This window comes from Pyxicephalus adspersus, chromosome 1 (genome assembly GCF_032062135.1).
Source record: "Pyxicephalus adspersus chromosome 1, UCB_Pads_2.0, whole genome shotgun sequence".
Classification (NCBI taxonomy): Eukaryota; Metazoa; Chordata; class Amphibia; order Anura; family Pyxicephalidae; genus Pyxicephalus; species Pyxicephalus adspersus.
Genome location: NC_092858.1, coordinates 92,551,326 through 92,574,368, shown reverse-complemented (window position 1 = coordinate 92,574,368; position 23,043 = coordinate 92,551,326). Strand labels below are relative to the sequence as shown.

At 36.8% G+C, this 23,043-nt stretch overlaps 1 protein-coding gene across 2 annotated transcripts; it reads left to right on the top strand.

The window, feature by feature from the left end:
* The first annotated feature begins 37 nt into the window (after positions 1-37).
* RLF (RLF zinc finger) lies at positions 38-22,465 on the top strand. Of its 2 annotated transcripts, XM_072419054.1 has the most exons (8): positions 38-277; positions 9,349-9,503; positions 10,045-10,126; positions 11,202-11,337; positions 12,499-12,701; positions 13,809-13,945; positions 14,910-15,051; positions 17,993-22,465. In XM_072419054.1, the coding sequence occupies exons 1-8, from the start codon at positions 98-100 to the stop codon at positions 22,088-22,090; spliced, it is 5,133 nt and encodes a 1,710-aa protein (XP_072275155.1). In that variant the 5' UTR covers positions 38-97; the 3' UTR covers positions 22,091-22,465. The 2 variants fall into 2 exon arrangements, with proteins under 2 accessions (XP_072275155.1, XP_072275163.1); XM_072419062.1 differs by lacking the exons at positions 38-277; positions 9,349-9,503; positions 10,045-10,126 and adding an exon at positions 10,816-10,942.
* Positions 22,466-23,043: the final 578 nt, after the last annotated feature.

Genomic DNA, 23,043 nt, shown 5'->3' with positions numbered 1-23,043 from the left:
GTCTCCCTGGTGATGACGTCGCCCTACCGACGCCGAATCACGTGACACAGAGTGAGTGTGCGAGAGTGTTGCCTACGCGCGGCAAAGGCGAGAGAAGATGGCGGACGGGAAGGGAGAGTCCCGAGCGGGGCTGGCCAACGGGGGCATGCTGTCTCCGGCTCCGTCGGACTCACAGGCCTGCCGCCTGGAGGATACTCTCCGGTCGCTGGAGGACGGACTGAGGGAGGATGAGGTGTCCGTGTTTACCTCCTCCGCTTACTGCAGACGTTTCTGTGAGGTAAATGGGGAATACCGGGGGGAGGGAGGACTCCCTTTCCGTGCATATACAACACTGGGGGTCTGAGCGCATACATTGTTATTGTGCCAGGCTTGTGGCGTTTTATTTTGGTGCTGACAGTGAGTGATGGGGGCGGGATAGGTGGGAGGTTCGTGGCCGCCCAGTCCTTCTCCTCAATTCATTCACACCCGGTCCGTAATGTTCACGGGAAGCGAATGGCTGGAGCTGTGTGCGGCGGTATGAAGGGGGTGTGTGCAGCGGAATGGCGGAGAGCGGCTCCCACAGTGCACAGCGCCCAGGCAATGGGGAATCTGCAGTAAACAAGGAAATGGGGCCACCCCGCTCCTCCATGCCAGAGCTCTCACTTACCCCAGCAGGGGGTCACAGTCCTTCAATGGAGGCTTTTCATGTGAAGGCAGGCTGTGCGGATCATAAACATGGCTACATGAGGGCTGGCCTGATAGCTGGAGAAACATGAAATCACAACTTTATTTACATACAACACACATGTGTCCAGCTCTGTGATCACATGACTTGTTAGAGGTAAATGCCTGCACAAGTCATCTGCCTTGATATGCTGGGAAGTGTGGCATGTGAATGTGTTTTCAAGTTTCATTCCTAAATAATTACATATAAATCCCCATGATCTCTGTATTAGTCTGTCATTTGCAACCCCGGTTTAATCTACAGCACTGCGTAATATGTTGGTGCTATATAAATCCTTTGTAATAATAATATTAATAATGATCCTTATAGTGACAAACCTCCATTGTAAGTGCAGAGCTGGGGGACCCCCGCTTTGTTTTCACAACTTCAGCATCACTTTGCTAATCTTATCATATCTTGGCATTGTGTAATGGGCAGACCTCATCCATCTGGTCTGCACTCAAAGATAATTGATAAGGTCCTCTGCTCTGACTAGACTTTTCCAACCTAGCACAAATATGATCTAATGCTATATAATCCCGGTCTTATCTGATCAAATTAGCCGTTTTTGTTTTTTGACAGATACTCTAAATCAGGGGTGTCAAACTCAAATACACAGTGGGCCAAAATCAAAAACTTAGATAAAGTTGCGAGCCAAACTTGAAACTGAAATAGCACCGCTACTACGCATAGGCAGAGGGGCCGCTGATCTATAGACGCCAGTGATGCCGGGAATTGTATTAGCGGCACTATTTCAATGCAGCGGTGGGCCAGCTGCAATTTATATTTAGGATTCCTTGGGGGCAAAAAAGGATGTTGTGGGCCAGAGTTTGACACCACTGCTGTAAATAATTTAGAACTTGGAGCAACTGTTTCACCGCTGAAATTATTTCCAGGACGCTTCCCAGTCATCAGTCTGGGGTTGCTGAGAACCCACCCATCCACAGGACCTGTGTACATTATCAGTCTGTGCATTATAATAAAGTGCACATAAAGTTTTCCTATTCGCTGAGGTGTGCTGCCAGCCCGTTCTTATTGAATAGTACTATAGAGTGAGGTGTGTATGTATGTGTATATAATATATATATATATATATATATATATATATATATAATAGTGCTTAACCCAGACATTTTTTGAAGCCAGATGGGAAGAAACTGTAGGCGGGTGGAAGCCCATGAATTGTGACCCAACTCGGTAATCAACCAAAAACAACCAGGTTATTGCTGAAAAGTGCCGGGTGATGCACCCAGCTAAAATGGGCTGGGGAGCACACTGATAATATACTATAGTAGCTTAACACAGGAAGGCTTAGTTCAATGAAACGTTGAATAGGGATTTGTAAAAGGGAAAGTGCTGTCATTTTTTAGGCATTGCTGTGTAAAGCTTTGAAATATCTGGACAGAAATACAAACCTTTCAGCTGGTAAATCCCCCTCGGTTGAGTGGTTCCTGGGTGTATGTAGCTGTTTGCTTTCAGTACATCTTTCAGATGGTGTGGAAAGTCAATTACAGAACTGTCATGTATAACTGTACAGTAGAGGATGAGGGGGAAGTGTCTCAATCATATCGGCTGCACAAGCGCTGATGTCCCCGGCATCTTCAGGGGGAAGCTGGTTTGTTTCCTCAATTCTAAAGCTTCTTCCTCAACCATTTGGCTTACTCACTTTTAAATACACAAATAGAACCTTCCTACAGTCCCCTTCTCAGTGACTTTATCCTTTTATGTTGGTCTTTCACTTGCATAGTGACAAGTGGCACAACCAGTGTAATGAAAATCATCCATAGTAGTGAAAGGTTTACTGTAAGATAATTATATTTCCTTCCAATTTATAAGTCGCTCTTAACAGTCTGGCGATCTTCAAACTTTGATGGGTTTCAGTGTTCAACCCAGAAATGTTTTTAAGCCAGAGTAAGCAAGAAAATTGTAGGTGGGTGGCACCCCCTGTATTATGACCCAACTTTTCAGTAACCACACGAACATTGCCTGGTGGTGTGCCCGGCTAAATAGGGACTGGGGAGAACGCTGGGTTTACTGGCTTTCTGGACAGGGGCGATGATACCTATCATTGTCTATAGAGGTCCTGGGAGTGGAGAAATGACACTGAAAGTTGCAACTTTAAAACATGTAATGTTGGTGTCACCGGTATTAATATGCACGGGTAACAGAGATGCAAATAATTTTGGCTCACATATATGTATTTATCTTTCAGCCTTTAGTTGTGATTTAAAGTGTGACTCCAGGCCAATGGCTAAAACACAAAGATGAAATACATGTGAATGCTTTTTGAACTAATAAAGGATTTGCATTTCTGTCCACCTAGTTGTGAGATATTTACAGCTCTGCCACTCATCACAGCCCTGGCTGACAAGACCAGAGACCTGATTTCTCTGCTGCAGTAAAGTAACACGTTCAGGCTTTTTGATTGGCTGCTTGTGTTGCTCCTTCCTCTATTAGTTTGAGCTTTTCTGCGCACGGTCTACAAGTCTCTGTTTGCAAATCAAATTCAGATAATTACACTGCTTGAAGAACTTGTGTGTGTATATATATATATATATATATATATATTTATTTATTCATTCCAAATAGAGCTGCCCGATATTTGGCTTTAAACATTTCAATGAGAAGATATGTTAGTGTAACTTTTCTTACATCTGAAATCCAGTCTTCAGTCTTGAATAGTTGTACAGGCTCCTTTCCTTTATTAAAAATTTGTATTAGTTGGATTTCATTGCAGCCAGAACCTACGTCTTGTACTGAAGGCAAGCAGCTACCTACACCTTGCTTGAGGACATTCAGCATTGTCTCTGTCTTTACTCCCCATTATTGCTGCCCTCATTTATTTTACTTCATTCTTTAAGTCATAGAGGCTCATCATTACAAAAAATATAGGTAGATTGGGCATTGTGACTGTCCCTGAAAAAGTTTGACTTTGTTAAAAATGTTTTTATAAATATAGCTTTTCAGGTATAGCTGGCTGCAAACTCATCCCATTTGAGACCATATGAGTACAGGAAATATATGTTTGGTGAGTGTGATGAATGGTTGGAAACCTGTGTTATTACATGAAGAGCTCCACAAATATTTCTTCAGTGGTTACATATTGTGATACTTTTACTATACATTTTGCTGTACTTCGAATCAGTATATGAGTATATTAAACTATTTCATGTCTATCTAAAATGTACAGATTTGGACATTTTTGGATATAATCCATTCAGAAGGAACACTCTTGGAATTATTGTGAACTGTTAAGAATGTCATTTTTTTGTGAGAAATATTTGAGGTTGAAGACTTTTTGTGACTTTCTGTTAGCATGTTTCTGTTGGTATGTTTACTGCATTTAATTAGTTTTATTAAACACAAATAAAACCCCAGGATATCACATCCCCATATTGTTTGTATTGGGAGCTGCAAGATTGCAGTTGGTCATAGTTCATCGCTTCTAGCTGACGTGTCTCTTTTGTTTTAGGATAGATGTAGTATTTAGAATTTCTTAGTTTTGGATGCCAGAAAACTAAATCCATTGTTGTGGTCATGTTACCTGTTTGACTTCTGACTTGTGTCTCAAACTTGATTATAAAATTTCCTGTTGAGGTGCATGTGTTTTATGGTCAGAACCATTGACATACTGCAAATGTCAAAAAATGTAAGTTCACAACAAAATAATGATCTTTATTTCTGGAAGTACAACCTTCAAACAGAACTAAAGTTAAAAGCAGCTGCAACATCTTCACCCGGTCCTCTGTCAAGTATTGGATCTTTGGCCATCTTGGTTAGGCTGGAATGAAGTAATTACTACACAGGAGTTCATCCATACTCATACACAGGGATGGTATACTGAGTTTGGCATGCTCAGCCTGATGTACATTATTTGTACATCTACAGGTAGATAAGTTTTAATGCAGAAGAAGCTCAGCCTGTCCCTTTTGCAATCACAAATCTGCTTTCCCACTCACATTTTTTTTTCTTTAGGTTCATTGAAAAGATTGGTATTTTTTTGTAAACCATTGTAACTTTTTGTGCAAATGATGATAGGTTGTATTGTTCACATGCATTGATGGAATTGGTATTGACTTTCCTTTTTTGGAAAGGTACAGTGGGTGCACTTTTGTGAAATAATTGATCAGCATTTGGCTGTTACAGGTTCATGTCCAGGAGATAAAACTTTAGTTGTAAATATGATCATGGTGTCTAGTTCTATTATCAAAGTCTCAGTACTGAGAAAGGGCTTTACAGCCCCAAAGTCACCGAGCTGATTTCTAGTGGGAAATTTTATTGTAATTGCTAACAGAGCAAGCCAGGTGTTTTTCTGTGCTGGCAGTTTGGTGTACACCATCCGTTTCTAGAGGTTAGATTTGGTTCATGTATGATGTCTTTTAGGAGCATCTAAAAGGGCTTCTGGTACAATATAGAAAACAAAATTATGGCGGGGCCATATATTTGGAAGCATTTTTATATTCCTTTTTATCATTTTATTGTGTATTTTCTGTATAAACTCATATAAATAAAGCAAGGTACCTATTTTTACTTTTAAAGTGAAACTAAAGTCAAACTTTGAACAAATGGAGATCCAGCAGGTTTTTATTGCAGCAAAAGACAGGTGATGTGTCGTTCAGCTGTCAAATTTGGTAGCTCTGCGTCTTTTGCTACCACGTTTCCCTGATTTTAAGACATCCCCATTAAATAAGCCACCCCCGATTTTTGAAAAAATAATTAAAATAAGACATCCCCCGATATTTGATCCTATGTGTGTCTCCTTGATGCTGGCTGCAGCACATGTCTGCTCCTGGCTGCATTGCAGAGTGAAACTGAAAGTAACAAGCCGGCATTCTCCACCAGGAAGCAAGCTGCTGATCCCTGCCCTAACGGAGATCCCTACACTTAATTACCAGTAAGTGAACAGAAGGGGGCAATCAATGGCATAGAGTGATCAGAAGGGGACAATCAATGGAACATGAGTGATCATGAGTGACTTTCAACAATAAATGTGTACTGTAGTCTTCTTCATGGAAAAATAAGACATCCCCTGAAAATAAGACCTAGGGCATATTTTTGCATTTCAAAAAATATAAGACAGTGTCTTATAATCGGGGAAACAGGGTAGGGATATCCAGCAATCCTGACATAACTTGTGCATTCCATAAATAAATGAACTGCAGGTCTGCTTATTTCATTTCATTAAAAAATTTAATGACAGTTGCATGGAACAATCAGGCAATAAATAATTTTTATTGGCGAAGGGACATGTCATGTCCCTTTCTGGAGTAATCCCCTGCCTAATTCAAACTTTAGTTCTGCTTTAAATAGCCATTTTCTTCTGTTGACTTGAATGCATCCATGTTCAACCATAGTCATAAACTTTCTGAAAACACTGGACCGCAGAAAACCTCAACCAGACTCAACTGCATATCACAGCGATTGTTGGTTTAGGGTTACGCAACAACTGCAGGGTACAACCACAGCACAGTATTGAGGGCATCTGGGGGTGGCTAAAAGCACAGTTTTCAACTGCAAGTCTCAAAGGGGCCTAACACTCAAAGGATGCTTGTACTAAAGAGCAACTGCATGTATGTATTTTTCCTACAACTTGGGGCCTAATTTTTTTTCTCAGTTAGGCTCTGTTGCAGTATAGAAGGCTTAAAGCAGGAATAAACCCAAACCAAAAAAAAATCACATTTGCCTTCAATCCTGCAGAGCAGTTTATCTGTTGGGAGATTTCTTCCATTGTGCCCCTCTTATCCCGTCTCGGAGGGAGCCCCAGGCACTGACATCTTCTTCTCTCTTCTTCCATGATTTTTTTTCCTGTGTCTAGTTTCGGAGAAAAAATTGCCAATCTCGCTGCGCATGTGTGAGATCGGTATTTTCTTTTTCTATTGATGAATGGGCTCCTGATAGATGCTCGGGCATGCGCAGAAGGCCAAGAGCCTCCCGGGATGTGACATAGGTATTCCTGGATGTTCTGCGTTCCCAATAATTCTGATCAATTAAAGGGGCGCTACTGCACCCTTTTTTTTTTTTCAACCTTGTCCACCCTTTTATAAAAAAGTAAAAATTCAGAGTTTATTTACACTTATTTAAACTATCAGGTTGTTTTGCTTTCTTTGTCCTGGTTTGAGATTTTCCCTCTCAATTTTTGATGTTGACAATTGTCAATGGGAAAAATACTGATAAGAGAGTTGAAATTTAGTTTTCACTGGTGCAGAAAATATTGTGAAATCTTTTAATTTGACACCTGTTGTGGTTACTTCTCTTTTCCAGGGCTGGATTTTAACCATTTCCTACTTTCTCTAAACATAAAGGGTTCAGCTTTAGATTTCTTTAGAATTCTGGCATTTCTCATCATGTAACAACAGCAGCAATAGAAAAAGTTTTAAAAAATGTAATTACAACAGCTCGGATAAAAATACTGGGCTCTTTCATATCTGAAATTCATACTTGTCAGTCAGGTGCCTGAATAGTTCGATGCTCATGTCATGCCAACTCTAAAATGTACAATTTCCAAATTCTGTGAGTCCTTGTGGTGCAACCTAGGAGAACGATGTCTGTAGCCTTCTGCAGACAGAAGAGGCATTTTATCACTCTCCTCTGCTCACACTGAGAGGCCCCCATGGTTATTTTCACTGACAAAAATTTACACTCCTTCTATCTGTTCTAGTAAGCATATTTGCGGAGACAAAATATTTGGAAATTGTACATTTTAGAGTTGGCATGAGAGCAAGAGGTGAGGATAGCAAATATTATCATGACTCCCAAGACTGAATAATGGGTTTTATCTCTAACAAAATAGGTGTAGGCTTTATGGCACATAGACCTTATTGCACCATTTGTACAGGTTTTTGTCATGCCATTGAAGGATCAGTATATACAGATAGATTTTTATCAGACAGACTGGCAGTATTTTTAAATGTTTGTTATTGAATATGAGAGGACTTTTTTTTTTTTTTTTAATTGTAACTGACCTGCTTAGAATTGGTGAATTCCAGAATATGGAGCATAATGTTACCATATACAGCATTGTTACCATTAAGATTGATTCTTGCCAGGAACGCTTTGTATATTATGTCTTGGAAAGTCCAGCAAATATGATCCAAATAACACTGTGCTGCTGTTGTTTTTAGTATGTTGTTTGACTGTTTGTTCTGGTGATAACATTTCTCTAGTTCTAAAGTCAAGGATAAGCTAAGCAGACATTCATTGTGAGGTTGCCATTCCGCTGTTCAACTACTTGACTGATAAGACTTCTTAAGTAAATGATGCATCAATAATAGTTTGCATCAGATTGCTTTAGTTAACTGTTTCAGGGCTGTATCGCCAATGATGGCAGCAGCACCAGCATGTAAAGAAACTCCTAGCCATTATAGTACCAGGAGGCTGTATACCTTTGTAGAGTGGATGGTTGACTTTTTAGTAGATGTGAACTGGGTATCTTTAAAGTCATAATGTGCAAATATGTTGAGCATACTTGTCCATTCGGGGAAGAAGCTCTTGAGGGCTACAAAAGTTATTTTATTCTCTGGTGGGTTTAGTTTCATATTAATAGAAAAAAAAAATAATCCACCCAAAATAAGAAAAACTACACTGTATTTTATGTGTATAGGTGACTGGTTTAGAAACAAAAAAATGAATAAAATCATTAAAAAGGGTAGGATAAAAGCACCAAAACATTGCTGAACTCTTATGATGACAGATCCCACCAATATGATTCTTCAGTCCTGTTGTAGTAGTTTTAACAATTCATAATTTGATCTTATTTTGGTCTAATTTCTTAGAGAGTCAGAAATAATTGTCCCAGACCGTCTGTGCTGCCCAGAAACAAAACCTTTGTTTTGAGCTGGAATCTATTTTTGTGACTCACGGGGTTGCTTTAATCTAATGCTGTCAAAACACAGCAATGAGCTCAAGGTACCTACATCTCCAATCCTTCAGTGTCTGCTACCCTGTGCTCAGAATGCTCTGAAGGTATTTCACTTCTTGAAAGGATTGGTTTAGTAGGTTGGCAATGCCTTGCTGCTGGTTTTTCATTTGTGTCAGGCTACAGTCCCAAAATCTACACACGAAGTGCATTTCCAGGGACCTAGAATGTGACACTGAAGAACAACTTGACATCCAGGTACTCAGTGCTGACAACGCACTCCAATCATCTCAAAGCATTACAGACCTCAGGCATATCAAATGTTAAGGCCAAACATCTTTCAGTTTTTGCTTTCAGTTTTTGATTCACCTCACAGTAATTAGAATAATATGCAAAATGTATTTAACCTTTACCCGGAAATAAAGCCCATTTTAGACAAATCGAATAGAATCTGACAGCATGCTGCCAATATAATTAGTTCAATTCCCTACAGCTTTAAATCTTTCCATGTCCACTTTTCTTGTTTATAGGAGAAATCTTTTAGTGGGTGATTCACAATAATTGTTACAGGTATTGCAACAAGTGACAGCCTAAATACATGAGTAATTTATAAGCAGTGATGTTGCTCTTTGTGTCTTTGTTAAAGAGCTCTTTACAGACTAAAGGTAAACTCTTTTTGCAACTCAACCACAAATCTTTGACAACTGTCCCACATTGAGCACCAATAGGTCAGTAGAACTTTTTAAGGTTAAATAATTCTCATTACAACTCTTTTTTTTTTTCCCCCTAGGTATTACTACAGCATACTGACAATAATACAGCATCAGAGGGCCTCGCGCTTTGTGCAGATGTTTATAAAACTGCTCTGAGAAGCTTTGCAAATGCAAGACCCTACTTAACCACTGAGTGCGAAGATGTTTTGTTACTCCTTGAACGACTTGTATTGTAAGTACTATTGGGGTGTATGTTTAGCCAATTTTGATTTTGCTAATAAGTTTAAAAAATGCCTTTTGCAGCTGTTGGTAAAAGAATACATATCAGAAGGGAGGGCTCAGAATTTGTGCTACTGCTTAAGTGATGTCAGAAGTCTCTCTCTTCCATGGTTTCCAGCAAGTTGTTTGTGTCTTAAATTGTAAATATTGTATGATCTTCTTGTACACCAGCCTTTCTTAACCTCTTACTTCTAAGGTACCCTAAAAAAATTACAATAAAAAAAAAATTCCTATTAAAACCTGGGGGAAATTGCTGTTTACTATAATTGTCAGTGGAAAGAAAGTTCCTCATACTTTAGTGGTCAAAATGCCATCTTTACAGATAGTTACAAAAAATAAAAGCTAATGGGTTATTTTAGAGTCAAGAGCTTGTATATTGTATTAAACGTCTTTATTGTTTTCCCCAATAGCTGAAAATGTTTATTATCCAAATGTTATTTTCCTAAGCTGAGCATTATCCTCCTTTTATGTTCTCTTTGTTTTTTGTTTTTTAGAAGTTGTTTTGAAGTAATACTTTCAATGTCTGAGGGTGATTTTTCAAGTGATCTAGGAGAGCGGATGAAAAAGTCAATAAATGTGAGTTAAATTTAAAATGTTATTCTTAAAGCTGAACTTAAATTTACAAATGGATAGATAAAATATCTACAGCGATGCACTCATGCAAATTCATTAAATTCAAAGCAATTTTTTATGAATACATGGATGATATGTTTTGGTGTTAGCAAAACAAGTGTGAACAGAGATTAAGTATAGCTTTTTTTACAAAATCTAGTCTGCAATGTGATAAAATGCATTATGCTGAGCCACAATATGAGAGACTATCTTTTGGACAGTCATGTCAGAACTGAGCTTTTTTTGCAAGCCACATAATTTTTTTGTCTGTACACAAAGTTTAAGCTTTCAAAGTTAGGCCATTATACCTACTGTAAACCATGGAGGAGGCTTTGTTAAGTTACGGGTATGCTTTGTGATATCTAGTACAGGGTACACTCAGTCTGTGCAGAGAAAATTAAAAATCTTGAGCCTAGTAAGATTTTCTCGAGTGAAATCGATTGCCTAGTGTCGGAAAGCTCTGCTGCAGGTCATACATCATTCAATAGGAGGATGCCCAGCTAAAAGCACCCAGGAATGAACAAAGCCCTGGATTATTCTGAAGTGGCCTTCTATGAGCCCTGATTTAATTTTTATTGAAAAAATGCAGTTCAGTGACACTTAAATTTGTTGTTCCTCAGCTGGGACAGTGACATGAGAAGCGTCAGATTGATGATCTTTTCTCTGCCTGCTTGTTCCTTGCACTGCAGCCAAACTCGCAGTTGACTTTTGCTGAATTTCCCTCTCTGTCTAAGCTGTGCTGTAGAGAGACTTTAGAAGGCTAATCCAAGTTAAACTAAGGTATCTATGCTGCTTGTATTTAAAACAAAGCTGTGCTTATGTGGATCCTTTAAACTTGCCTGGAGTTCAGCTTTATTAAACTTAAATGAAAAGAGGTCCCGTTTAAATCTGTGTCAGAAAAGCAATGTAATAATCTACAAAAACAAAAACCATATCTTATATAAATGTACCTGTGTTTCGTATTAGTGAACACTGTTCTTATGGTAAACAACTGGATACAAAACACTTTATTACAACATTGTACCAATATTAATTCTAGGATTCCCATGAGGTGTTGTTGGAATTTGGAAACAAACAATTGCAATTGTTGGTAGATAACATTAATCGAGGTGGAGCATGGAGAAATCCTGTACTTGACAAAATCTTGTCTCGACAGTCTGTAGATCCAGAAGAAGGTAAGCATAACACACTTGCATTATGGGTCAGTTAATGTTTTCATACATATTTTTTAACTATATTCTGTTTTTCATTTTATTCAAAATTACACCTCTCATGAGATACATGGATTGCCTGCAAATGCTACTTTGTTTAGTTTGCAAACTGATTGGGAATTACCATGCAACAAATAAACCTGTGAAAGTGGATCTATGCTGCATATTTTACACTACATATTTTATCTTTATTTTAAAGCTTTACTCAAACCTTGCATTCAGTTTTGCGTGACTGTATAGACTCTATAGTGATTTCACTGCATACTGTGAGCTTCTCAGTGTTTGTTAGAAGCTGCAGCTGTCTGTGATCATTCATCCTTCCAGACAGATATCCATCTAATAAGGCACTTTAATTTGAATAACTGATTCCAAGATATAGCATAAAAACAGGTTTTATTTAAAAATAACATTGGTATATTTAAAGGGCAGAATGGAGGAACCAGGAAAGCTAAAATATATTAAACCTAAATAAAGTGGGACTGCAGCCAAACTGTATGTTTGGCTAGACCAAAGAACGATAAGGACTTATCGATTATCAATTTTACGAAGGGTTGAATCCATTGGATTTTTTTTGTTTGTTTTTTATGGTTTACCACTGTGTTCCAAACTTATATTGCAACTAGAGTTCACAATTAAATTGCTTCAAAGGGACTTTGGGGCTAGAAGTGGAAAAGATGGATACCTTCTACTCACTCTACTCTGGGTTATGCAAACATACGTTTTCTGTGGGCTTTATTTATAAGAACAGTTTTTAAATTTATAGAAGAGCAAAAAGGCTTTTGGAATGCTAAATAAATACTTTCATACTAATCTGTTCAAGTCATGCATTTAGTTTGCCATGATAGTTAAGGAGAATTTATGGAACTGTGTTCCTTGCTGGTTGCAGTGTCTTTTAGCAAGTGTTCTCATGGACCTAGCTAGCATTTTTAGCTTTTGAATACCTTGAAATCCCTGTGGTGGCAGCAAAATGAAATGATAGAGCATTTGTGCAACACTTCATTACTTTCTCTCTTTGGTTTGAGTAAGGGAAACTGTTTTTATTAGTCTTATGTCTAGTTCTATTAGTTTCTACAGAACTATTTTCAGTGATGCGGTCTTATTCTTTTTTTCTTTTTCCCTTTACAGTTAATAACTGGATTTTACAAGAAGGCCTCAACTTTCTCCATTTACGAATTAAACATTTAATGAAGACAAGTTGTGTCCAGCAAGCAATGCTGCTGTCAAAAATTTGCTTCAATTCAGAAGGGACATCAAATGACTTTTTTTTTCGCCAGTCATTTATTACATGCTTATGCACAATGTTGCCAGATGAGGAAGCTTTTAAAGAGGTACACATTAATACTGAAAAATACACCTGTTAGATTTCAATTAACACGATGGTACCAAATACTGAATCTGCTTTGTTGTTATTATTTTGTCCATGTCATGTAAACAAAAAAATAGAGTAAAACAATTTAGACCTAAATAAACTAGGTTAATTATCTACATTACCTCTTGGTACTTATTACTGCAATTCATCAGCAAAAATATACAAAATCTCACTTCTACTGATTTTGTCCAAATAAAGATAAAACCATCAATAAATAAAAATATACCCCAAAAGGTCCACCAGAATTCTGTGCTGTCCAAGTAAAATCATTTAGCAACACTTCTGCAAATGTCAGTCTTCTTGGTCTACCATAGGGCACTTGGGTTCTTCCTTTCAATCTACATGTATTTGCCAGGCTCACGTGTAAGGTGGCAAGTAATGGCAAGGTTGGTAGGAGAAATTACTGCGCACAGTATAAATAAGATATTCATTATCTAATACTCCTAGAGCTGTTTTCTCAAAAGAATTTAGTTTTAAGGCACATACAGCAGGAGAATCAAGCATTTACGTTTTGATCTTTTTAAGGGCCTAATTTTATTTCTTGTATTTTAACCCTTTTTTTGTTTTTTTTTTGTTTTTTTGAGTTTAACAATTATCATTGACAACATATTTGACTTTTTCAAATAAACAGTAAGACACTCAATTCAGGGAGCACCCTTGTCGGGTTTATAGAAGATTACCAACTCTAAATCTTAGACAAGACATGGAAAATTAAACCCAAACAAAAACAATCTGTCATAAATACTGTGTTATAATAATATTATTATACATCAAGGGGGAAAGTAGGGTGAAAGGATGGTGGGACTGTTATACCCTGCAATACTATTACCGTATCAGATCTCTACCAGACATTAATGTATGTTTTTCAAGGTATTTTATTGAATAGTTTGCTTTAAATTTAACAGCAACGATTTATTAAACACTTGCCTTCCCAGTGGTGTTATTTAGTTTTATAAACTAAAGGTGCTTAGATAATCAAATTGAACCTTCTTGACATGAATCCCTTAAGATATGCTTATTATGTTTGTTTTTATATAGCATTTATTTTTTTCTCTCTCTCCTATAGATTTCTAAGATGGCTGGACAAGATGTATTGGATACTATTTGTAATCTTGAATCTGAAGGACAAATTAACACTGCCTTTATTCTGTGTACCACCTACCTTACTCACCAGCTGCAGAATGAAGTAACATCCTGCTCTTGGTAAGTATTGATTTTATGTCAATCCGTGAAGAATCAAAAAATACTAATAAAAAGTAATAGGCACCAAACATATTAAAATTGAATAAACTAAATGAAAATTACTGTGTTCTTTCTTATTAAGCTGTAAAGTGCTGTGAAGATCTGCTATAGATAGGTTTTTGTAATTTTTTTTTTTTTGTGGATCTTGTTCAGTGGAATACTGGATTTGCCACTAACAATTTAAAAGGACCTGTGCATAGGACAAATGTGGAAGTAATAATACATAAAGAGGCTGCAATATTAGTGATCGTTATGAGGTTCTTGTAATGTTTCTGAGGTCTGACTATGTCTCCGATATCTTTCCTTAGCATTAAATTGTCTGAAAATTATGTGCCCTGATTTGTTGATCTTTAGGGGTTACACTTGCACAGCATATATTGGATATTGAAAAAAATGCACCAATGAAAGAAGTAATTTTAGAGCAATTTAAGTTTAAGACAAGCTTTTTGACTATTCATCCAATCACACAATTTTGAGGCTTACTATCTGATTATTCACCGTAGTCTTGTCTTCTAAATTTACCTTTATGGCTAAGTCTACACTCAAGTGTTTGCAACTGGCATACTTTTAATGTTTAGGTTCTGTGATTTCAGATATTATATATGTTAGCACTATAAGCTTACACTGTTATGCAACAGCCTGGTTAATGTTGAATAAAGTATGTGGTGGCAATTAGTTTACACAATGTATAGTATATAATAATATGTGGCCCTGTATTCAGAATGATGCGGTTTTGTAGCCTGTTTAGTTAATCCTCTCTTCACCTGCAGGCTGGTGAAGTGTGTGTGTATGTATGTATATATATATATATATATATATATATATATATATATATATATATATATATATATATTGCTGTAAAATTGTGTTAAATGTTATTTTTTCCACCCTTTTTTAATTTTTTATGAATTCTGTTTTTTTACAGGGAGTTGACTTTGTTTTGGAGTAAGCTTCAGCGAAGAATCGATCCTTGTTTGAATACTTTCCTGGAAAGGTGTAGGCAGTTTGGTGTTATAGCCAAAACACGTCAGCATCTCTTCTTCCTTATTAAAGTTGTCCATACAGAAGTAGGTGGAAAGTTATTTTTCTGCATTCATTTTTAAATCCTATATATGGAGTCATTGGTATTACAATTTATTTTGTAAATTGTCATCTTATTTTTATATTATTTATCCCTCCATGTTTACAGCTTACAGAAACACACATTGAACAAATTTGAATAACAAAATTAGATAGAAATCAGGCTGCTGCCCATTAGCAAAGTCTGTGCAACTATTTTACTTGTATTTGGACCCTGGTACTTAATTTAATTCTAATAATGTAATTCAAATTATTAAATCTTCAATTCTAGTGATTGAGGACTATGTGCTGATTTAGGCAGCATGCAGCAAAATTAAAACTGGAGACAAGATCAGCTTTTCATGAAACAGGAGACCGATTTTCACTTTAATTAGGCAACTTTCAACAGACTGGAGATGGCTAATATTTTAAGTCTTTCTCCTAGGAAATGATCCTGTTTATTGTTCTGCTGTTAAACATAATTAACACTGTGTCCCCCTCCTCAAGGCTCTTTTTTTCTTCATTATGAAAAACTTTTCTTATTATGTGCATAAAATATTGATGTAAATGATCAGTACTTCATGTTTGTTTACATTCTTTAGGTACAAGCTAGAAATTTAGGTTTTTGATTAAGTTGGATTAGTAGGTTATTATAGTGGAACTATATTAAATAGTTAACCTAGGTTAGGAAAAAAATTATGTACTTTCTCACATACAGTGGATTCTTCTCCTAGATGTTATGTACAATTCTGTACATACCTGACAACTGTATGGTAATTTATGGTCATTTATTAAGTGAAATTTCTTTGTGTGCAACATTGAGGAATTTTTTTTTCTTTCTTAAAACAATGCAAGAAAACTAGTATATGTCACATTATAAAATATCCTTATTCCATAAATAATAGATAACTTACTTGATATGTTTAACATGTTTAAACCAAAGTAGAACCGTTATGGGGCTTGGTTGTCTCTGTCAAAGTTAAAGAGGAATTATTTATATGAAACCAGCCAGACTATATTGGGGGTTATGAAGGAGGGTTAATGGAAAGGTAGAAGATCAGATCCACTGGGCCCATGAGGAGGGATTTATAAGGAGATAAATAGTGAGAATTTAGGGGTTTACATATCTGCAGTCTCCTTCACTTTAAAAGCTTTAAAGTTCAGCATAAACCGTGCAAGGTAATTAAATTACCAGGTTGTGGGTTCTGTGTGCTATGCTCAAAAGGGAGATAAATTAATACAATGAAACAATCATTTTAAATGATTTGGGGTCTTGAAAAACTAGGGCTGGTTGGAAGAGAATATAAACAAAGGAGACCTGTTGGCTGGAATAAGGAGAGGTAGCAATACCAATCACTCCCAATCCTCATCCTTTAAAAGATGCTGTGAGTTTAACCCAAAACATTTATTAATTTCTGTTGTTTACACTCAATGGCTTTGTTAAGGTAGCTTACACAAAGAACCAGGTACCTCAAAAAGGGTACCAGGAGTCGAATTTCATAACACTAAATAAATGACTTCACTGCTTAACTTCTAAAACAGTAGTCTGGGCATAGGTCTTTGACCAAGCTGTACTGCCTAAGTGTACAATTGAAGTCGGACACCTTGCTATAATGTTTCACACGGATTCCTTTCGATAAATCTTTTAAAGCTTTTTCCTTGCAAGAAGAGGAGGAGGGGGAAAATAGGTTTTTTAAGGCACTGGTTAACACTGTTAAAAATTTTGTCTTTAATATTATATTAAACTGCAATTATTCAAATTTAAAACCTGGTCAATGTTACGTGTGTTTACAATACATCCAAAGTTATTTAAAAACAACCAGATTTAATCAGCTTAAGCACTCTTTTGAAATACACATGGTTTTGTAAACGTTTTACAGGTCAGTTAACAAGTCCTGGTGGTTAGCCGCGGACATGCTAATTTTCTCCACATATCGCCAATGTAAATGTACAGTACAACCTTGCGAATTCTCCTTTCTTTGCTTCACCCCTGAATGAACATACGGATTTGCATTCTCTTCACTACACTATTACAGAATTTGGCAACATCACTACTACATCGGACGCATCTAAAACTGCCTACCCCAGAAAATCTAAAATTAATCATTACTGTAGCAACAAAGCATCATTTGAATACCAAGTAACCCCTTTTGTTATTGCGGATCCCAACGCCCCACTTTGGGTTCAAACACTTTCCCTGAAATGGACATGAACTTATCCCCCCTACAGCAAGAATTTCGGCTACAAAATTAAAACCCGCAGCAACCCCATTAGCATCGGGATAATATTTTTGAAGAGTCACGAATAACCCTCAACACACTAAATTATTCATAGACACACAATTTTGTGTTTAATTTTCCCTGATATCCCCTGATGAAGCCAATCCAGGCGAAACACGTCGGGATTGAGACTTGTTTACTGACCTGTAAAACGTTTACAAAACCGTGTGTATTTGAAAAGAGTGCTTAAGCTGACTAAATTTGGGTATTTTTTAATCATTTAGATGTATTGTAAACACACATACATTGCTCAGGTTTTAAGTATGACTTGCAGTTTATTATAATAATAAAGACACAATTTTCCTTCTCTTTTCCCTCTCCTCCTCTCCTCCTTCCCTGTAATTGATCTATTTCACATATGAGGCTGGCACTCACTCGGGCTTACCTGAACATAATCCCAAAAAAAGGCTGACTGGGTATCTTCTCTTTGAGTTATTGTTTATCTATTTTCTTGCAAGAAAAACATTTCACCTAAAAGAACCAAAAAGAAAATAAGTTACTCGTTGACTTACTATAGACAAAAAAGTATGAAGTCTAATACAAATTATTTAGTTGTAACCAATAATTTCACTTATTGCGTAAACGATCACAGAGAATTTGAATGTGACAGAAAGTAATTGCAGGCTTTCGGTGTTATTCATAAGTTTTGTTTTTTGTTTTTCATTTTTAGGCTGGCGATGAAGGTGTTCCAGTTTCAATTATGCTTTGCATTCGGGCTCTTCAGATCACATCAAATGAAAATGATGCCACAAAGACTTCAGTTTGCAAAACAATTGCTTGTCTTTTACCACAAGACTTGGAGGTGAGGCGAGCCTGCCAGCTTACAGAATTCTTGCTTGAGCCAACATCCGAAGGCCTGAATACATTGGAGGAGCTCTATCTTCAGCCTGATCAAAAGAATGTTGAGGAATCCAGTGTTATTTCAAATTCTCTACGCTGTGAACTACTATTAGCCTTGAAAAGTCATTGGTTGTTTGATCCTGAGTTCTGGGATTGGAAAACAATAAAAAGGCATTGCCTTAAACTACTTGGCAAAGATGTTTCTGATGCCGAAGAGAGCTTTGGTGAGCAATCACTTAATGAACCTGATCTTTTGGATGCGTTGGCTGGCTATGATGATCCTACTGATCAGACAGAAGAAACTCAAGAATATGCTTCCAATGACATTGAAAATGTTAAAGTGAAAAAACCTGTTGGGTCTTCTGAAAGATACAAACGGTGGCTGCAGTATAAATTTTACTGTGTCATTTGTAACAGGGAAGTAATTGAGGCAAGAATACTCCATCATGCTAAAATGCATCTTGAAGATGGCATTTATACATGTCCTGTGTGTGTAAAAAAGTTCAGAAAGAAAGAAGTGTTCGTTCCTCATGTGATGGATCATATGAAAATGCCAATGAGGCATCGACAGAAAAAGAAAAATGAAATACTGGAACAGGCCACTGTTGAGATCCCTGAACCTGAGAATGACCCCAATGGCTACATCTCATTCCGGACAATAAGAGACAAAAATCTACAGGACAGAGATGTCTATCCATGTCCTGGAACAGACTGCTCGAGAGTCTTTAAGCAGTTCAAATATTTAAGCATACATTTGAAAGCAGAACACCAAAACAATGATGAAAATGCAAAACATTATTTAAACCTGAAAAATATGAGGGAAAAATGTGCTTTTTGTCGTCGCCATTTTATTACAAATTTCCACTTAAGACAGCACATGAGAATTCATATTGGTTCTCATCCATTTATGTGTGTTTCCATAGACTGCAATGAAAGGTTTAAAACTGTCAATGAACTGCTTCACCACAAACACACACACTTGGACCTTCAATATAAGTGTGAATTGGAAGGGTGCCACTTGGTTTTTAGTGACTTAGGACTACTGTACCATCATGAAGCTCAGCATTTTCGAGATGCTGCATACACCTGCACATTTCCACGATGCAAAAAATTTTTTTATTGTAAGTCTGAGCTGCAGGACCATATTGCTACACATTTAGCACATTCTGTGAACAGCTTTGGCAATGGGACAGATTTATTCCAAAACCTAAAAAATGAGATGGGTGATCCAGATAATTCTTCATGTAATTATATGCCTTCACTTATTGAAAGAAACATAATGTCTTGTAAGGAAATGGGGCCTGAATCTGGAGATCTGGATGAGAAAATGTCAGAGAGAGTTAAAATAGAACACTGCTTGCATCATGGAATTGGTCCAGATGGCACATTAAAAAATGAATGTGAAGGTCAAACGGATACTGAAAAACTTAACATTTGCACATGTAAATTAAATGATCCAGATAATAAACTTAAGCAGGAGTCCCTACATAGTTCATGTGCTGGAGAACTGCTTAAAAAGCCACCTGTAGCTGAAAGTTTATGTAGTGTTACAAAGCCAGATGTAACTCACATAAAACCTGAAGAAGAGGATATTTCTACTTCTGAAGACTTTACAAACTCCACCACTTCAGAGGATGTAATGTTTGAACTTCTTACTAGTTTGAAACAGCTCAATTTAAAAAATGCAGATACATGTGTTCAGGACACAGCAGCTGATTCCTCTAATAGCTCTACATTACCACAAAATGGAAGCGCCCCGAAGCCAGAAAAGAGCATTAGCCAGTATCTTTCTCAATTATCCTCGAAACCATTTTGCTGTGAGCTTAAGGGCTGCAAGTCTGCTTTTGTTACAAAAGCTGCCCTTTTATTGCATTATTGTAAAAAGCATGGCTATGCAAAAGAAAAGGCTCTTAAACTGAACATGTTCCAAAGAAGATATTCACCTTTTGAGTGCCATATCTGCCAAAGACGATTTACAAGACGAACTCTACTTCGCATTCATTATAAGAATGATCACCATATAACAAAAGAAAAAGCAAGGACAAGTGTTAGGAAATTTGACAAAAAGATAAAACCACGTAATATGCGTCAAAGACGTACAGGTTGCTGGGAAAAACTTTTAACAAACGAGACCAGTAGCCACAGTAATGATGGAACATCTCCAATTCAAGAGGGTTTTAATTCAGAGATAGATTCCTTGTCAGATGAGACTGATAGCAGTAATGCTTTTGGTGCACTAAGACCGGATGATCTGGTTTCTTCAGAGGGGAGAGGAAGCAGACGCATTGTAGACAAAGATAAGTCGTGTTATGCCTTAAATAAGTACCACAAACCATTTCACTGCATTCATAAAACGTGCAATGCTTCTTTCACAAGTCAGCGAGGCTTAGTTCGCCATTACCAGCTTGTACATCAATATACCAGGGAGTCTTTATGCTTGGAAAAACAAGAACAGAACAAAAAAGAAACCAACAAATGTAGAAAGATATTTACTTGCAAATATGACGAATGCAGAAAAAGCTTCATTTGTGGTAGGGCATTGGCCAAACATTACAAAGAATTTCATGATCAGAGTGAAAATGAAGGGAAGGAGGTTGATAGTTTTGATAATGAAAATTTCTTCCCATCTGAAACAGATGACGAAGACAAATATAGTGACGAAAGTGAAAGTGAGGAGTCTGAATTTTATTGCGATGTAGAGGGCTGCACTGCGGTGTTCACAGATCATACAAACTATTCTCGACACATTATGACCCGTCACCGAAAATACAACCTTTATGAAAGTAGGAGAAAGCGTAAGAAAAAAGCTGAGGAAGTGGATGAAAACTATACTGAGGCCAAGCGCAACAAACGTTTGCTTCAGAGGAAAGTGATAAAAATTCAAAATATTGCTGGAAAAAAAGAGATGCTTGAATTTAAAACCAGAGAAGAAGCATTAAAGATGTGCTTAAAAGATGCGGATGCAACACAGTTTCCGTGTATGGTTCATGGATGTTCATCAGTTGTAAAGTTAGAGAGTAGTATTATTAGGCATTACAAGTTAACACATCACCTAAATCCTCCATATGTGAGCAATCATACCGATGAACTGGTTTACTGTGTAAAAAACTTCCCTAAGGACTCAGAGGAAGCAAGTTCACCAGAAAGAAGTCCCAAAAGCAGTGATGATACTCAAGATCATAAAATAACTAGACTAAGTTTGCGAAGTAGTAATATTAGCACCTCAAATGAAAAAAGTGACTCTTATAAAACGAATAGTGACCTCAGAAAAAATGGCTCTATGGAGAAAGACTTTTATGGCACACCACATCCTAATAAAATCTCTAATGCTAAAGAATCTGATGTGAGGTTTTCTAATCGCAAAAATGAGGACAGAACTAAATCTAGTGGAAAAGAGAATATTTCAAGTTTCCATACTGAAGACAAAGAGGAAAAACATAAAGTAGCTCATGTACGAGATCCTGCAGAATCTGACTCTCCTGAGGCAAAAAAATGCAGTCAACAAGAACAAGTACAAGCAGCCATTGGACTAACGAACTTTAAACCAATGGGATTTGAATCCTCCTTTTTAAAGTTTCTGCAGGAAAGTAGGGATTCAGATGATGAATCGGATTCCAATGAATGGGATTTTCCGCAAAAAAGGAAACGCCAAAATGCTTTACAGAATCGAAAAAGATCCTGTAAAGATCGAAACGAGCGTGAAATACGTTTGTCCTTGGGCAAAACAACATCCTCAGAACCCACGTTAGAAAATTTAAGGACAATGTTAGACAAAGCTTTGACAGATTGTGGTGACTTAGCTTTAAAACAACTGCACCAGCTCTATCAAAAACCTGTTGTTGTTCTGGAGCGATCGGACTTTACAGCACCTCTAATAGACTTGTTCTCTAGTAAAAAAACTGATCGACTGTGTGTAGGCATTTCATGAAATATGCCTGCTCTTAGAATTTTGCCAGTATTAATTTGAGAGACTTTATTCAAGTAACACAGAAGGCTTGCTCATAAATATGAGGGGTACCATGTAGACATTTTGTGCAATTAGATGTAACATTTCATGAATGTAATTATCTGTGTTCAAAATATATTTGGTTTATCTTCCCAGCAGAAAACTGTACTTGGTGCTAGGACATCAGTATAACGGGGCTTCCTTTGACAATAAATGTGCATGATTGTCTGGGATTGGGGGATTTAAAGATTTTCATACTTGAATGAATTTGCACTTAGAGTGCGCTATGTAAAATATTGTACACTACGTCTTATATTTTTTGAGTTCTGTTTCAATAAATGACAAACTTTCACCCGTTTTGATGGAGCATTCCAACTTTTTAAAATATATTTTTTTACTATGACATCAAGCTTTCCTTTTATTTTTTGCTGCAAGAGTTCATTTTTTTAATCCTTTCTTAAATGTTAAGTGCTTTAGAAAGGTCTGCGTTTTCTGCACTAAGTGTAGGTTTAGTATGTCATTTTTATTTTCATATTCTGTTTCAGTAGAACATTGAATTACTTTGAAATTTCTTTTTTTTTTTTTTATGCACTTTAGACATTAATAAATACATTTTTCAGATAATACAGTTTTAAAATGTTTTTTTTTTTTTTTTACTTGTATTTAAAGTTTGTTGTAGCTTAAAATGCAAGGTTCTTGTTAACACCATTTCTACTCTTTTTAGGTCTAGGCTAGTTTTGCTTGTAAATAAACACTTAGTGTTGCGGGACTTTCCTCATCTATTAATAAGGAAAATTATTGCAGGTTTGTTAGTACTGCCTTATGCTGGTTCGTGAAAACACTGGACAAAGTTGTAACTGTTGGTATTTTTCACCTGGTAAATGTGTTTATTTCAGTTTTCTTTCAATTGCACAATAGGGCATAAAATATAATTT

Excerpts from the sequence above, each read along its gene's own strand:
- RLF (XM_072419054.1), top strand. The coding sequence starts at position 98 with ATGGCGGACGGGAAGGGAGAGTCCCGAGCGGGGCTGGCCAACGGGGGC. Across the intron at positions 11,338-12,498 it reads GTCTGTAGATCCAGAAGAAG|TTAATAACTGGATTTTACAA; the intron begins GTAAGCATAACA and ends TTCCCTTTACAG. Across the intron at positions 12,702-13,808 it reads ATGAGGAAGCTTTTAAAGAG|ATTTCTAAGATGGCTGGACA; the intron begins GTACACATTAAT and ends TCTCTCCTATAG.